The sequence below is a fragment of the Protopterus annectens genome, chromosome 12.part0, assembly GCF_019279795.1.
Source record: "Protopterus annectens isolate FY-2018-M chromosome 12.part0, PAN1.0, whole genome shotgun sequence".
NCBI classification, from domain to species: domain Eukaryota; kingdom Metazoa; phylum Chordata; order Ceratodontiformes; family Protopteridae; genus Protopterus; species Protopterus annectens.
In genome coordinates this window covers 1,194,126,135-1,194,145,083 of record NC_056746.1, presented here as the reverse complement: position 1 = coordinate 1,194,145,083, position 18,949 = coordinate 1,194,126,135, and the positions used below count along the sequence as shown (strand labels likewise).

The following is an 18,949-nucleotide window of genomic DNA, read 5'->3' as shown; positions in this document are numbered from 1 at the left end:
AAAGCCAGACTGAAATAATACCTGTCCAAATTGTACCTATGCTTATGCTCTGCACTTGGATAATCATATTACCTCATCACTCTTAATTGTATATTCTTAAAACCATTTTCTCTTCTGCTTATATATAACCAGCTTGTGAATTTCTGCCCCCGATTTTTGTACTGTATATATCGTTTTTTATTTATTTAACATTTGTTGACTGGGAAAGTCTGACTAGGACAAAACCTATTTTCAGTGGAGGACTGGGAAGTATTTGGCTATTTTCTTTTGTTGATGCACATTTATGTTTTTGGAAACTTTTTGTATTTCTTAAACCCACCTTGAATAGTTTAAAAATGTTAATCCCATGCTATATTTCTAATGTTTTATTAGATATCTTACATGCACAGTGTCTTGTAAGTCTGTCAATGACCTATAAGTTTATTTCTTTCCTTCAGGTTGATGTGAAGTGACTTGTGTTTAGTCTATTTGACTTGCTTTAACAGGTTGTTGAAGTAGCCTCTTCAAGCATAATCTAAAGAATCTGTTTTCAGATGTAGGACTTCAGATGGGGAAGTAGGATCATTTTTAGAGATAAGTTTATCACACTTGACTACAACAGAAATGCCTTCTTTATATACCAGAGAATGGATTTGCTCAATGGGTTTCTGAGGGATGGTTCAGTCTTTCTAACAGGAGTTATAGGAATGACATTGAGAATACAAGAAGAAATGCACCTCAGAATTCTCAGAAAATGTCTTGCTATGATAATTTGTTGTTAACAACATTCTGAGAGGACTGTGAATGACAGTTTGACAGAAGTGGTTACTCTTTTTTAAACCCTGAATCTATTACTGCCCCTAGAAATGTTATCAGAGTTGAAGGAATGAGAGAAGAATTCATGTAGCATATTATTTCCAAGAGAGTGGAAGAGTACAACTGTCTCTTCTTTGTACTATGTCAACAATTCCTTTATCTTTGACACTATTAAACTACCATCTGGACTAGGGTAGATGGTTTTGTTTTACTTCTGAGATGTGCAAACAATGCAGCTAAAATTTGTCAAATACCCTGTGTGTTATGGTGGACAGTCCAAATGGCAAAACTGAAAACAGAAAATGATACTGCTCTATCTGCAATGATAGACATTTTCCATATCCAAGGTTCCCATGTAAGACTGCAGTACTATAAAAGGAAACAAAGTCTTTAGAGTCATAATCCTGAATGAGTTTTTGTTTAGACTTTGTTCAGATCTAAGAACTCTAGAACTGGTATTGAGGTCTTGTTCACTTTTAAAACTATTGGCAGCCTAGACTAAAATCTTGGCCTTTTTTTACTGGGGAGTACCATACGTATTGTCTTGTTATAAATAAACTGATCCATAAGCTGTAAAGCTTATAATGTCTTCTGTGGTGGCACTTGTGGATGAAGCTGCTTAAATGGTTGATGAATGTTTTATATAGTATAATCTTTTTCCACTATTTGTAAAACTAACACGTGTATGGTTATGTCCTGTCATGCAGAACAATGACACTGTCTCCAAGGAGAATTAGGGAACAGAAAGGGGAAAAAAGGAGGCAGCAGTCATTTGCAAGATATCTGACTGTATCTATATTTCCTGTTGCATTAGAATTCTAATTGATTTACTTTGTTTTATACTATTTTTGTTAATGAAACTGTAGAGGGGTTTCATTCATTTGAAACTGCTTCTTAATTCTAGTCTAACACATTAATAATGAAGTAAAGGAGGTGAATATATTTCTTTAGATGAAAGGTGCATTTCACCTTGCTTTTCTAAACAATATTATTATCAGCGGGTTGACCAATTAAGACATCATAAGTCACCGGAATGTTAAATAATTTACCTCTGATATATTCGTTATAATACTCTCTTCAAAGTCATGCAAGTTTGCACTGATGTTGTTGCCCTTGATAAACCATATACAATATCATATGCACATTTAGATGTAAAAAACTGCTATTTTTTTTCAACTTCTTTTCTATTCCATTCTGATTTACATTTTTAGGTTAATAGTTTCTTACTAAGCATACAGTCAAGAAAACCACTGAAAAACTCAGTCAAAGACTAACAAATAACCAGACAGTAACAATTTACCCTTTAAGTAGAATTTCTTCACATATTCCTGGTAAAAATTTGTAATGACTTATCCAGTCAAGACTGAGTTTAACTTTGCTATGGAAAAACTCTTCTTGGTAGGTAAAAGCAGCTTATTTCAGAAATGTGGAGTACATTAGGTTGCGTATCTGTCAAGTCACCTGGTGGAGTTGATGTGGTAGTGTAGGTTAAGAACTATAGAGCAGGTGCTTGCTTTATTACTGATTGTGCTTGGGTAAAGAGTTCAAAGAGTTCTGAGTCATTCATTGCACAGAAGGGTAGGCGGAGATCACCCCTCAGGGGTCTGCATAGTCTGTATGACATTTATCAATGGAACAGGGATTTTAGTCTGTCAGAGTAGCTAAGGGTACTGAGCCCTGAGATCTATTTTGGTAAGAAAATGTTGAGGTCTCATGGTGGTAGTGTACATGCCAAAGCATACATTCTTTTCAATGATAGTTGTAATAACTGATAAATAAAGTGGGTTTATAACATCTTTGGACTTTAAAGTGATAATCAAGGAAAATGGAGGTGAAACTGCACTAGAGCAAAAACTTAAAATCAAAAGATAGTGCTGTGTATTGTAAACAACTGATCACAACCTTGAAAAAGTCCACAACTCTTTGTAATGCACCACCAGTAAAAACAACAGATGAATGACTCTCAGCAAAAGGAACAATCCAGTCCAGTTTTGGCCACAGTGCACCGTCCACAGGCGGCACCAAGAAATGTGGTGCATGTACACAGTGTCCATATATTTATACAGGTGAAAGCTTGATTTTAGACAATATTTCTTCTGACAAGATTTTTTTCTGTAAGGGTTCATGTAATTCCAACAGAGTGGTTTACCTGGTGAAATGTGAGACATGTCCCACTTTCTATATCAACAAGACAGAGCGGGCTTTTAAAAAAGAATCTATGGACACTTGTACGACATTAGGTCTAAAAATCTTAAAAACAGTATTTATAAACATTCTTTGGATTGTGTTAATTTCTGTAAATTCTCATTTGGCATCTTGTTTTCTGTAGATATTAACCCATGGCGTGGAGCTTGGGAGACACGTCTTGAGTATACAAAGCTGTTCTGGCAAATTGCACTAGATGCCACACATTTTCCTGCCATCAATGATTACATTTCAGTACAGCCAGTCCTACTTGGAACAAAGCCAATTTTCAGCGGAGGCCCAGGGAGAAATGTGCTAAATGCATGACTTTGTAATGTGGGAGGAAACCGGAGTACCTGGAGAAAACCCACACGAACACAGGGAGGACATGTAGACTCCACACAGAAGGCACTCCAGCCAAGAATCAAACCGGAGAACCTCTTGCTGTGAGGTGACAATGCTACAGCTGCACCAAATCAAGAGCTGCCAAATTGTCAGATTTTTTTATTACTTTAATGAATTTAGCAATACAATATCTAGGTTTTAATTATTTACTTTTTTAATTTTGATTTTAAATGTACATATTTTTTTTGGGTAAGGTCTTTGATTTGGCTTTTTATTTTTTACACTTTGTATGTACCAACGCTATTTTTGAGTGCTCTGTCCCTTTAAGAACTTCAATTAGGCATTTTGTGATGAATACTTAAATGAACTTGAATTTCTGGTCAATTTGTTTTGAAGAAGTCCGTGATCACACTGATTTGGACAAAAGTACTTACATTTTTACTGTTTGTTTGTTGGACCAATCCGTTGTCATTGCATATTAAAAGCTTAAACAGATACTGTTCCTCATGCTGTGGGTCATTCATATGTTATTTTACTGGTGGTGCATTCCAAAGAGCTGTACACTTTTTTAGGGTTGTGATCAATTGCTTACAACACACTACATTGTCTTTTCTTTGAAGTGGTACTACAAATGATAAAATGTGCAAGGTAGAAGGATTTTCTAACCACCACAGAGATGTGGTGGTCAAACGAGCGTCTGTTACCAAGATGTGAGCTCGGGTCCCTAATGTCAGTGTCAAATTTAGGTGAAATGTTACCTATATGGTAACCAATAGTGATACTAGATTCACCAAGGGAAACTATACTGCATTTCTCGGTGTGGAGGACAAACCCATGAGTAATACAGCAAACCTTTCAAAGAACTCAACTGGGCTGAGCAGGTCGAATCTGCCTTTTATAAGGCTGAATTTATGTGTATCTAGGAATATAAGGTCACCTGTATCATTGCTTAATGGATCAGCTCTAATATATTTCACAGCTTTGCAGCTAATATGAGTGAGACTAACAGGCCGGTAATTCCCAGAGTAAGTAGAGGGACCACCTTTATATGGGGTACCACAACTGCACTTCTCCACACCTTGGGGATGAAACCAGTAGAGAGACTCAACCTGAAGAGTTGATGGAGGGACTTTAATAGGTGAGACATTTTCTTAGCTGGATTAACTCTTCTGGGTAAGATACATTTTTTGAGGGAACTGATGGGTGAAAAGCCTTTGGTTAAAGTTTAGTAGCACAAATACTAGAAAATTCATATACATATGTAATGAAGACAATTATATAAGTCATTCAGACTTGTATAACTAAAAAATAAAATGCTAATAATGCAATAATTAATAAAATGTTAATAATACAATCATGTATCTATTTTAAGGCTAATACATATAGTTTTCACTGTTCACAAGTCGCAATATTTTCTGAAAGTTAACAATGGTCAGCATAAACACGAAGGTACAATTATAAATGAAAATGTCAAATCTCGGATGTATATATTCCGTCAGGATCCTGGATTTGCTCCCGTGCATTCAGCACATCAGGAAGTGAGTACCCTTCAGGACTCATTGTTTCTGTAGCAGGTATGGGTTTTATGGGGTTGGGTTGCTAGCCCAAGGACCAACCCTCCTCAGAGAGTGCACCACACACTCATACTTAGGGCCAATTTAGAGTGTCCAATCGACCTACCATATGTATTTGGAATGTGGGAGGAAACTGGAGCACCCACAGGAAACTCACATGAATGCAGGGAGGACATGCAGACTCCACAGAGAAGGCATCCCAGCCGAGAACTGAACTGGAGAACCTCTTAATGTAAGGTGACAGCACTAACTGCTATGCCACTGCGCCATCCATATATTCAGTCTAGTGAGAAAAAAAAGCAATATGAATAGTTTCAGTAAATTCCGCCATCATAATTCCTAAGTTATCACTTTATTTGGAAAAAAGGGAGAATGTGTCTCAGATGAAAGTATAAAGGGATAGTATGGAGGAAGTAGAAAAGAGATGTAGACGTGAGAGATAAAAAAAGAAAGAAAAGGAGAGAAAAATAAGGCAATAGAAAACAGTCATGGTGCAGGTGTGGATTCATGTCACTAGATCAAAAACTTGTTCAACAAATGCTGATTTTATAAAAGCAACCTGATGGCACCATTCAGTGAACACTGGAGTAAGTATTTTGTAGAGCCAAACCACCTGTAATCCCAAACGAGGGACCACCTCACACCTCACAGACATATATACCTGCTCCAAGACTGCACAATAGTGAAGAAAAAAAAGAAAAATTCATTCTTGCTGAAAGTTGCATAATAGGTTTGACTTCACAGGATTGATACTCAGTCTGCTGACGTGCTCCCATTAAGTGCCCATTTACTGGGATGATGTCATGGAGTTCTGTTATGAAACCATATGCGTTATATAATTAAGTGTTCCAATAGCTAAGGTAGAACAGGTGTATGCTTCTTTACAATATTTATCTAGTAGCCTATAATTCTTATTAAAAGGTAAAGAAGCAAGAGGGTCAGATTCCCCACTCTGGTTAGCTGTTGATGAAGAGACAGCAATAAGATCTGCATTAAGAGAATTGTATAAATCATGTCTTTCTAAAGGTGAGTTTTAAAGCTTTTTAATTGAACAATGACTACTTGCTTTGAAAATATCAGGAATAGTGTAATAAAGTATTGATACTGGCCACTTTAAATGTAAGACCCTCATCATCTTCACATACTAATTATCAGTGAAGGGAGATTGCTCAAAGGCCAAATAAAAACTTCTTTCATTAGATTCATAGGTTCATAGGTAGGTACTAGGCTATTGGCCCAAGGGCCTACGTAAGCCTAGCTAGCAAGGTTCCATAGCTTACGCCACCCAAAAAAGTTATTTTCCTGTGCCATTGTTAAGCAGAGATACAGAAGTGATCCCCGGGGTGTATTTCCTATTTCCCATCCACTCATCAAGATTTTTCTAGAAGAGTGCTAATGAAGAACTTTGCTTGACATAGATGGGTAGGTTGTTCCAGAGTATAGGAAGTCTCTGGGACAGGAATCTATCCCTCCAGTGTGTCCTGTTTATTGTGGTGACAAGGTTTAGGTCCCTAGAGCATGTAGCTTGGAGGGATTGGGATTTCTTTAGGTGTAGCATGTCCAACAGCTCTGGGTTTGATATAGCTTTATATGTTAGGCAGAGATCACCTCGGAGTAGGCGATATGCTATGGAGTAAAGCTGGAGTTTTTTGAGGCGGTCAGTGTAGGGCATTTGTTTGAGGCCAGTAATCCTCTTTGTGAGGTACTTCTGTGGCCTTTCCAGCTGCTGTAGATGTCTTGTGAGGTACATTCTAAAAGGGGCGTTGTACTCTATAATGGGTCTAATGAGTGCTGAGTAGAAGGGAACAATGACCTCTTTTTTCCTGGATGAGAACCCTTTTATGATTTGGTGCCACATAGAAGGACTTCCTGACTACTGTGGCGATGTGACTATCAAAGGAGAGACTACTGTCCACCTGGGTCCCAAGGTCTCTTATCACGCATTCAGTGTTAAGTAGATTGCTGCCTATGTGGTAGTTCATGGGTACAGAGTTTTTACCAAAGGGGATGACACTGCACTTTTTGGCTTTGGCTTTAGGCCATGGCTCTGACACCAGACATCTGTCTCAGTGAGGCCCTTCTGTAGGATGCCACATCATTTGGGGACTTCACTATGGCTCCTAGGTTGCAGTCATCTGCAAACTTCATTAGCCAGAGGCCTTCTGTGTTAGCCTGTACTTCAGAGAAGTAAATACCAAACAGGAGAGGTCCCAGGACGGAACCCTGTGGTATTCTACTTGTCACTGCTTTGAGGTCAGATTTGGAGTCTTCAACCTTTACAGTGTGGGTTCTGTCAGTGAGCTACTTGGCAACCCATCTTGTGATGTAGGGATTTTTACCTAGTTTAGTGAGTCTAGCTATAATTCCAGAATGGGGGATGGTGTCGAAAGCCTTGGCGAGGTCAAGATAGGCTGTGTGAACCACCTTACCCTCATCCACGGCTTTGGTGACTGCCTCAAAAAAGTCAATCAGGTTCAGGAGGCATGATCTGCCTTTCACAAACCCAAAGTGGGTGGGATCCAGAGTTTGAAGGTTACCAATGTCTTTGTTTATGAGTTCCATGATGATATGTTCCATGGCCTTGCAGACCAGGCTCATCAGGCTAATAGGTCGATAGTTCCCAGGATCAGTGGTGGCTCCCCCTTTGTGGAGTGGGATAACTGTTGCTGTGTGCCATTCAGTGGGCATAAAGCCTGATGAGAGGCTATTATTGAACATGGTGCTTAAGTGGGGAGCCAGTTTGTTCTGAAGTTCATGTAAAACGCAGCCTGGGATGTTGTCCGGTCCCATGGATGCTGTGTTTTTGGCTTTAGAGAGTGCAGCTTTTACCTGTGTAGTTGTGATTACAGGGACTCTGCATTCTACCTGTATATATATGGGCCTTTTAGGGGGTAAGAGGGGGGGTAAAGTTAGCACTGAACCTATCTGCCAGGATGTTGGCAATATCAGTTGGTTCTGTAATTTTCGTGCCTTTGTGATGTAACTCAGAGCAGATCTGGGTGCTGCCATCTAGATTTTTGACATAGCTATAGAATGCTTTGTGGTTGTCCTTGGATTTAGTGGCGATTTTGTTTTCATAGCTAGCTTTGGAGGATCTTATAAGGGATCTCAGCTTCTTACTGAGGCTGACTAGGGAGCTCCTCCACTCATGGGATTTTACTCTCTTTTGCAACAGTTTCTTCCTTCTGTTGTACACCAGATTGACTTCCTTTTTTTGGAGGCTAGCATTTTGGTTCTGTTTGGGATAGCATGGTCCATGCACTCGTGTAAGTGCTTATAGAGTGCATTTGTGTAGGATCCAGCAGTTGTAACTGTATTTTCCATCTGCATGGGTGTCATGAAGTTCACCACTTCTGCCTTAAGAAGCATGAAGTTGGCTTTGGAGAAATTATTTACTGTGGTTTCCTTAATGGGGGGTGGGGGTGGGATGTGGATATCAAGGGTGATAAGCTTACGGTCGGATCGGACCAATGAGGAGTTGACTTCAGGTGTGGAACACCGGTCACTCATGTTGGTAATGACTAGGTCTAGGATATTTGCCCCTGGTGGGGGTGTGGATAAGTTGATCTAGGGCATTGGAGTTTATGAATTCCAGAAAGCGTTGAGCTAAGGAGTTAATACACGAGTAGTTTTCCCAGTTAATGGTGGGGTAGTTGAAGTCACCCATTATTAGGGTGTTTGGTTGAACCCTAATATTTTCCAGTACATCAAGAAAAGATGAGTGGGAATCCTGGGGGCATGGTGGGGGATCTGTAGCAAGCTACAATTTGGAATGCAGTTTTGCCCAGAGTTAGTTGCACTTGGATAGCCTCGGATGCATTATGCTAAGCAACTAGCCTGGAGGTGTGGATATCCTTAATGAATATGGACACACCTCTGCCTTTGGTGTTTCGGTCCAGGTTTCATGGAGTCTTTAAAAGAAATATCATCTGGAGGAGACCCAGAGGACTAAAGAGGTAGGAAAATATATTTATTGCATACAAAAATATTTCTCTTGAATGTATTCTCCCTTTCTTCTCCTTCTCTTTATTTTACCTTATTGAATCTTCACAGGTATCTCCAAAAGTTTGCATCTGTGTTCTGTCCATAGACTCAGACACAGATGTTTGTTTTTTTATCATTGTTTACAGCACTATATTAAAATGCTCACCTGCAAAGGTCTCATAAATAATGGAAGTTCCACTTCATTACAGAATAAGCCAAGTTAGGTGGAGTTATGGTGAACCTAGCCTGATAAGGTAATGTTGAAGTGCAAGGCCCAGCTGACATTGAGGTTGCTAGATCTGATATGATCATATGGGATACCAATATAAACATCTTATCTATTAGCAGTGCAATGCTTAGACATAAGGGAATTCTGGAACCTTTGATATTGTATTAATAATTCTGTTTTTGGGAGCCATTTCAGTGTTACTAACCTCCTCAAAACTGAAGGTGGAACTGAAGGAGTATTTATTTTAAAGATCTTTGGTTGCTTCCTTGGATGACTGTCATTTGGTGACTTTGACTATATATTTTTTTACTGTTTATTATCAAAACTCACTGCTCTATATTTTTTAAATAGTTCAAATGATATAGTAAAGAAGAACCACAATTACTTGTAATAAAAAGGGCAGCTGCTTAAAATAATCACATTCTTTGTCATTTTAATTAAATTCTGGTTGAAAATCTTCAGAGAAAAGCAACACATTGTAAATAAGTGTGAATTGCTAAACAAATAAAATTGCTCCATTGATAAATAATGCATGTAGTGAAGATTTGGGAATGGTGAGAAAAACTGATGAAAGCTCCTACCAACCCTGACTCTGTCCAGTGCACTTTAATGTGTCTGTCGCAGATATATCTGAGGAAATACAGAACAGGATCAATCTTTTTGTAGATGAGATAAACATATGTATAGCATTGAAGCATGGGAGAAAAGTCTAGCAAAGCATTAAGAAATGTGGACATATGGGAAGAAAGTTGGCAGGTGAGGTTCAATACAAACAAATGCAAAGTATTCCTTATTAGTGACAACAACCTCAGTGTAAAATATCAGTTGGGGGAATAGGACTGTTGTGAAAAGTGCAGGAAAAAGTTCTGGGGTTTGTTCACACTTGAATCGGTCCACTAAAGACAGAATAAGAGGACTGCGGCAGCTGCAGCAGACAGCTTGCTGGTGTGTATCTGCAGGGGCAGAGGTTTTGTTGCCACTCTATAGATCCATGGTTAGAACACACCTTAATTACTACATGCCATTTTAGAGTCCATATAAGGAAATGGACAACAGGCTTCTGGAATGCATCCAGAGGAAAGTTGCCAGAAAGATCCATGGGTTTGAAGGGAAAATCACAGAAACAGCATTCTTCTCACTTTAGGGCAGAAAAGGGGGACAGGCTATTGGTGTGCAAGTTCATGTCACAGATATATAGCAGAGGCATCCTGAGCAGGAATAATGGGGGGGGGGGTGAAGTACAGCAGCAGATTGTATGGATTAACTACACCTCAACATCTGAAAGAGGAACTAAGGATGGACTTCCAGAATGGGTGTTGCAGAGGAAGACCACAGAGACATTCAATAAGGCATGGGACAAATGATAAAGGGTAAGGCAAAAGATAGGGGACAGAGGAGAGGTAAAATATTAATGTACTTTAATGACAGACTAGATAAGATTATTGTCTTCTTCTTCTTTTGCCATTAATAAAATGTAACATAATATAAAAATAAATAATATATATCAGCACCCCTTTCACATCAACTAATATATATAGAATGCATAGAATATAGAATGCCTTGTCAGAGATATGGGCCCAGCTGATGACAACTCAGGTCAAGAAAAGAAGAACACATAAGTTAGGTAAATCCAGATCTTATGGTTTGCACAACAGCAACTATTCCAAAAAACACAAATATATGAAAAAAAGTTTTCCTTTGGGTTTGATGAAACTGGCTTTCATTTAATTTGTTTTGTGGTATTAGGGATAACATAAATATAATTTGTAGATGCATCAACAATGTTGTAAAACTAAATAAATGTCTCTATGTATCTCCTAGCAAAATTACCCAGTGTGCTTAGATCATCATTGCCGCTTCTAGCAGAAAACAGAGCAGGCAAACAGAAAGCAGTAGTGCATACAAAGTGAAATAGGGTAAGTGACTGTTACAAATGTCTAGATGATGCAATGCAAATAAGAATAAATGTTAAAAGCAATTGTTTTATGCTTGATTTTCAAGTACTACCATAGAAATATAAAATAACACCTTGCCCTCACAATAAATGAAAATGTACATGAATATTTAGAGTAGCACCTCATTTCAAATTATACAAATTGCCGTTGTGAAGGAAAGTTCACAAATCTGCTTACAGAGAAGAGAAAGTAGAGTAAAATTCTGTTATCAACTCTACAGCACCCCTAAGAAATAGTGGGTAAAATACTTAAATTAATAAAACAACATAAAAGTAGTGTGTCAACTTACTTATCTCGAAGAACCACTCCTTCGATGCTGGCTCCAAACAGGAATATAGAGCTGATGTCTGGAGAGAATATTGTAAAGGACTATACTTGGTAAATAATGTTCAAATTATACATGTGCCTGGATATACTTGGGAAACATCCACCTATAAATAATTTATGATCGCACTGGTTGATCATATCTAGGGTAAAATAGTTAACCAAGACAAAATACGATTGCCTGCAAAAACATTATTTTATTCATTCATTTATTTGATTATAGTCTTCTTATATATAAGCAGATGATCTATTCTTAATATCAGTTAGCACAGCTGCAGATCCTCGTTAATTTATATCAAAATAATAGTGTCGCTTCTTCAGATCTATCAAGTTGTAAAACATTTGTCCTTATATACAGGTGTAAAGAACATGATAGTAAAATGCAGTAAAACATGGTGTGATACTGTATGAGATGTTATCTTTGAAAAAATATGGGTTTCATTGCTTGAATACTGTTTTTTTAGCTGTGACAAAAAATTATTCTGTGTGTGGATATTAGTGTAAAATAAATTTAAAAACAAATTAATAAATAAATAAATCAGTTGCCATACACAAAATATATGGACAAAATCTATATATCCATAAAGCCTATATGAAAAAAAAATTTCGACTAAGAAATATAACATAAGTATATATATAGCATCTGTAAAATATAGATATATATAAAACATATATATATAAAATAAAAAAATGTATTTAAAATATTTAAAATATTTAAAATAAGCTAAATTTCTAGAAGACTATATTTAGACATCATAGTCAGACGAATAGAAAGTAAAAAATAATAGTAAGTGAGAGGGGTCCCCATGTGAGTGCATGTACGTGTTGTAGGCAAAGCAGTACCGATTCTCACAAGTATGTTTCCCACAACATTTTATGGGAAATAAACTGTGTAAAGCTATCAGTACTACTCTTAATAAACATGGTACTCATGCATAAGAATGGTGCAGCATAAAACCCACCAGGGGGTTGAGTAAACCTTCAGCTAGTCAAAAATTATTTGGGTTGCTCCTTGTTTTTATTGGTAAGCTATTTCTTAGCAATATATACTTTCTGGTATGAAAACTGAGTTCTGTTTATAATGTTGTAGTGCCCAGCTTACAACGAGGAATGTGCACATTTTATTTCCAAGTTACAAGGAAGACCAGATGGGTTTAACAACTAGCAGAAATATCTCATTGAACTCCATTGTCCTTCTCTCAGTTCAGGTGTGAAATATCAGGTATAGAAATGCAACATACCTCTTTATGGTTTGGCTAACTCAGGATATGGTTTATGAGTCTAGATTTTTCATTTTGTCTAGTCACTTCTTATCCATAAAAAAAAAAAAAAAAAAAAAAAAAATAACCAGGCCTAATTTTCATGCTAATTCTAGCTGTCTAGGGTTCAGGTTTCAGATATAATACACATCTGAAGAAATCAGAGTAGTTCTTTTCTCTCTTCATCTGTGTACTGCATTCAGTTTTTAAGGATACAGACAAAGGATGTGGATAAAATTGCCAGAATAGTTCCAACTGGGATGGATTTCTGAGCATCCCTCAAGTCTCCGGATCGATTGGAGCCAGCCATGATCCCTAGGAATGAAAAAAAGAAAGAGAACTAAATATTTATTGGTTACTCGATCCAGTCTGTTTAACTCTGGCCAGTACAAGATGCCAAAATTAATACACACATATTTAACTCACAGAAACAGAGAAATGCTTCTAGTGCTAACATCTGAAAAGATCAAGCTGTACCGATGTAAATGTGGCATCAAACAATGAGCTGAAGGAACATCTCCACTGGTGGAAATGCTGATACTGAAGGCAATAATGAATAATATAAATATAGCATTTATAACATTATGAGACTTAACGATAACTCTGTTGGAAACACTATGGGTGGGTCACAGTCTGTATGGACTAGTAATCCATATTCCACAGAATATTTTACTTTGTAGTTTCAGGTACATTGTGTTGTGTCAGACATAATCTTAGGAAAAACAAAACCGCAACTAGCTAAGAACCATACAACTCATTTTAAGCTGCTCTGTAAGAAAAGATACAAGACATATGGAGCACCTTTGCTGACTTATAATTTATAAAATCCTTTTCAAATGCTAACAGAAGACATTCTGAGGTTCAGTAATAATGCTGTTGTTAATGAAGTGGAATATGCCATGAGAAATTCAAAAGAAAGTTTCTGGTTTATGAACTCTATGACTGTTAGACCTGTACTGAAAAGCTACGTGGCAAGTTGTTTAAGGGAAAAACAGATCAATAGATGCAGACAACGTGAGCTGACATTTTTTTCTGTAAAAGCACCCTTGAGATTTCACCAATACTTAGTTGCACAAAGGGCAACTAGTTTGCAGTAACAAGCACTGATCTAGAGTTGCAAGCCAAACACTCATGACATTACTTTATTTCTTCACCACAACCATCTAATCAATAGGAAAGGGCTGTTGCCATGGATATGAACTTTCCCACTATCTCCATTACCATCTTGGTAGCTATGGGAATCCTGAGGCAGAGCAGAAATTGCCTCATGTTTACTGACATCCAGCTAATTCTCAAACAAATTGAGAGATGTATTTATACAATGTCACTGGAGTCAACGCTCTCACATAAAAGTACTTATAATGTCAATCAGGTTGTCAGAACTACACACGCTGCACCCATCACACATAATTCAAAGCAGACACATATAACTACATACGCTGAGGCACTTAAATGTAACATTCCAAAACCCCAAAGACCTTCTAGACAAAGTTGTTGTTGTTTTTCGGCTTTTCTCGGTTAGCGGTGGCCACAGTGGAACTCCAGTCCACGAATGATTGGCAGTAGATTTTGATGAACGCTGAGGTACCAGCTCGACGTTCAACCTTGAATGAAGGCATGCCCATATACACATGTCTTTTGAATGCCCGCCCAACCGTGGGGAGGACATACAGACTCCACACAGAAGGCACCCCCCGCACTCCAGCCGAGAATCGAACGGGAGAACCTCTTGCTGTGAGACAGCAACGCTACTGCTGCACCACCGCGGATGTACCTTATACCCTCAGCAGCCCTGAATGTACTCTTTCAAAACAACACCCACACCAACACCACATCTCATGGAGCCTCTGCTTCTAAGCCCATAAGGCAAGCCACCATACAATCCAGGATTGCCATCATTGGAGACTCCATTGTGAGACACACTGATGTCCATCTCACCAGGCTGAGTAAGGAAAAAGTCATACAGTATTCAGTTGCTTATCAGGAGCCAGGATGCACCACATTATACACACACTCAGGTCATTGGACCACAAGTACCATATGACTCAGTCATAGTCCATATGGGCGTAAATGACCTGAGATGCACCTCTCTAGACTATATGAATAGAGACATCATGGAGCTTTTGGAATATGTGTCCCAGGCTGGTATGAGCCTAGCACTGAGCAGTATTTTACCTTTTCCAAGGATGAAGCCAATATATGAATAGAAGATGACTGATTTTAATGCTTGGCTTTGTTTCTGGTATCATTCCAAGGGGGTGCAATATTGTCAGCATGGAAGGAGATGGTCAACGGACCATGCTGCTTTGTCAAGGATTGTCTGCACCTCTTCCATCTAGGCTTTCAAATATTAGCTAAAACTTTGTCCTCCTCCATAGTGCCTTTTTTAGGCAATGTCAAACTGAAAGTATTTCCGACATAGCAAATCAAAACCAAGAAAATCTATAGGTGTCACTACTCAATGCTAGGAGTCTAAACAAAAAATTCCACTCCGTACAAACTCTCCTCACCCTAGAGAATGCTGACATCTGTGCGGTCAGTGAAACATGATTTAAAGCAGTGGAGGGCACACTGGCAGTGCAAGGCTATAATGCCTTCCTACACATTTAGAGCAGGTGCTACACAGACAGGGACTAAAGGTGAAGGTATCTTGATTTACATCAAAAATAAATATACCTCAAGGCTAGTCAAGCAGGACAATACACTTGAGCATATCCATGTTCAAATCACCATAGACAAAATCTCATACCACTTGCTTGCAATCTATAGGTCTACTACTATGACCCAGGAAACCACCTATAACATGTATTTAAGTTTATTGGAAACTCTCACCATCTATCCTAATACCATGTTCTTGGGTGATTCTAATTATCTCATGATTAACTGGGAATCATATACAACACCAAACATGCAGGTACAGAGATTTCTGGATTTTGTAAACACAAACTCCCTGGACCACATTGTCAATACACTGAGAATGGGCACAAACATACTGGATCTGGGCCTCACTAATATGGGAGAGTGCTGCAAACCCCCTAGTGTAATGCCTTTTCTGGTAAGGTCAGACCACAAAACAGTCTCCTTTGAAGTAAAAATAAAACCCAGATTCCCAGTTAACCCTGGAATTTTCAGGAACTATTCTAAAGCTTACTTCCTACTATTAAGTGCTGTTTACATGAAACTGTTCACAGAAACCCCATACAAGCATGTTAATAGCTGCATAGAGGCAGCTGTACCCATCAGGGAGAAGTATAGAACTAACTCAAAAAACAAGCCATCCTGGTGGAATCACAGTATCAATAGGCTGTATAACAGGAGGAAGAAAATCATGGCAAAAATTAGAAAAGTAGCACACAGCAGGATAAAAGTGCTCTCATCAAACTAAACAAATAACTCAAAAGGACAAATAAAGTCTACCAAAGCCAAATTTGAATTCACAGGCCAAAGAAAACCACATGGCATTCTTTAGCTAGGTCTTGTGTGCAGAGTTCATTGTTAATGGCGCCAACTATACTGAGCTAGAAGATATAACAAACCTAATGGCAGACAAAGTCAGCTGTAACTTTAACTTTTTCTCCCCTTCAGCCTCCCCTCAGGAAATAACATAAAATATAACTCTCCCTACTATCACTAGATAACAGGTCTGCAATGCTTTTTCTAAGGCCAGGGTGCCTTCTAAATAGCATGAAGCATGACCTATTAGGCTCTCTGGAATTGTTATTTAAGTGTAGCTCCAAAAAGACTTTGTGCCTCATGAATGAAGAACAGTAACAGTCATCCTTCTGCACAAAGGTGAGACATCTACAGATCCTGGAAACTGCAGACCCATAAGTCTCACTGGTCTCATATGCAAAGCCATGGAAAGAATTATCATGGAGATGATCAATAATGGCATAGGAACCTCGAAACACTGTACCCAACCCAATTTGGTTTTGTCAAGGGCAGGTCATATCAAATCTATATCAGCACTGTGAAAACACCTTTCAACAAATGCCCCTTTGCTGAATGCTACCCAGTGAAATCTAACTCCCTCAAATGGCCATTTCAGCAAAGTTTTCCTAGGGGAAAAAAACGCTTGGCCATCATCGGGAATTTGCCTTTTCCCAACTGTAGTGTGATCTTGGAGTTGGTATATTTAGTTTGTGGAGGTGTGCTGGGCACAGCCCTCACATTGGGGATGTGGGGGGCAAAGCCCCCCCACTTTGGAAGGTTTTAAATTTTGTCTTGTTTGCAGCTGGCCAAGCGCTTTTCCCCCTAAGAAAAAATTCACTGAAATGGCCATTCAAGGTAGTTAGATTTTGCTGGGTAGCATTCGGCAAAGAGCCGTTCACTGAAAGGGAATTTCACGGTTGTGATATAGACCTGGTCATATCTACTCAACTTGGTGGACTTCTTTGAGAAGGTCACCAGAGCAATGAATGAGGGCAAAATGGTGCACATTGCCTACCCTGACCCAGCCAAAGCAATTGACACAATACCCCACTCTGGGATTGTTGATAAACTCAAGAGGTTAGGTATTAACCCTTATGTTATGTGTTGGATTGCCAGCTGTCTTACAAACAGGACCCAAAAAGTTAGAAATAGGCAGTACACCTTGACAAAAAGACCAGTCACAAGTTGAGTCACTCAAGGATCAGTTCTGGGACCACTCCTTTTTGGCATTTACTTCTCTGAAGTCAAGGCCAATGTCAAGGTCCTCTGGCTCACCAAATTTGCACTGACACTATTGTTCTCTGGGAAGGGCTAACACATACAAATAACTTGTGTCAGAGCCATGGACTAAAATTAAATGGTTAGAAATGCATAATAATTTCCTCTGGGAAGTCACCCACCACTGGTAACTATCATATTGACAACACACCACTAATATTCAATCCAGTAGACAGGGAGGTACAGACACACATAGGCAGTATTCTAGCCTTTGACCATCACATGTCTGCAGTAATGAGGAAATCATCTATGTTGTGCAACTTATAAACAAATATATGGCATCTAGGTCCAAGGAGGTCACTGTTCCACTATATTCAGCATTCATTAGACCTACTAATGAGCACAATTCCCCCATTTGGTATGTATAACCAGGCACATCCAACAACTCGAATGTTAACAAAGATTCCTCACTAAAAGAATATAGGGTGCAAGTAACATGTCCAGTGCAGACCATCTTAAAGACATATCTTGACATTCTGCTTTTTGATTACACTTTTTTCTTCTTATTTTTGTAGATTTAATTTTCATCTGTTAGATCTTCCCATGGTTTTACATAGTAATGTTTTATCATTACATTCTTATACTATACTTTTCTTTTTGTATATCATCAGTTTTTGTTTTCCACAAAAATATTTTTTTCTTGGTAACATTATTTCTTCATTTTACATTCTTTTTCTCTTTCATTCTTTTTTACCATACCCCCAAATTTATCATATTTGTACAATTTTGCTGCTAATCTCTAATCCTTTTCATTTATCAACTTTAACACTTTGTACAAATTTAATGAAGCAGCATATGCTACTGGTTTAATTAACCCTAAACCTCCTTCCTCTTTATTTACATACAAAGCTTCTCTTTTTACTGGGTTTAATCTAGAACCCCATATAAATAAATAAAAAATATCTGCAAAAATTCATTTTCAACTATAACTGGCAACATAAAGACACTTGGAAAGTATGCTATTTTTCCAATTAGTACTGAATTTATCAAATAAGCCTTTTTTCTGAATGATAATGTATATGCTCTCTAGAAAAGAAAGATTTGTTTCATTTCTTCTGTGTTTTTCCCATTGAATTATACTTAAATCTTTATTCCCAAATGTTATACCTAACACTTTGATTTCATTCATTGTAAAATATATACCCCCATCTTTACTATATCATCTAAACTTTTACTTTTCTCTTTATTTAAAGCCATCCCTATCACCTCTAGACACTTAGTTGTGCAAATTATTACTTCCTTTATCCAAATTTTGTTTTTTTTGCAATTATTATTATAATTTTATCTGTATATGTTACAAAACTTGAATTTGTAACCCTTTGGGTGTTATATACACCACCTCCTTCATTTTGTAATTTATTTCACATACTATCACATCTATAACTAATGCAAAAAGTATACAACTTATTTGGCATCCCCTTCCCCCATCTTCATATACACCTCTTGGCTTATCTAGCCATTTATAAGTATTTTTACATTATTTTTACTCTGTGTTGGCATACATAATTTACTAACTTTCTCACTTATATTATTTCATTATTCCCCATAAGATTTCATGTCCAGTTGTATAAAATGCCTTATTAAGGTCTC

General features: G+C 37.9%; 1 protein-coding gene across 1 annotated transcript in view; it reads right to left on the bottom strand.

The window, feature by feature from the left end:
• The window catches only part of SLC12A5 (solute carrier family 12 member 5), a 1,753,644-nt gene that overhangs the window by 669,278 nt on the left and 1,065,417 nt on the right, over nt 1-18,949 (bottom strand). The window contains exons 10-11 of the mRNA XM_044090243.1: nt 12,866-12,964; nt 11,356-11,413 (exon numbers count right to left, since the gene is read on the bottom strand). Of these exons, the coding sequence (XP_043946178.1) occupies nt 11,356-11,413; nt 12,866-12,964 (157 nt within the window). The remainder of the gene's footprint in view (nt 1-11,355; nt 11,414-12,865; nt 12,965-18,949) is intronic.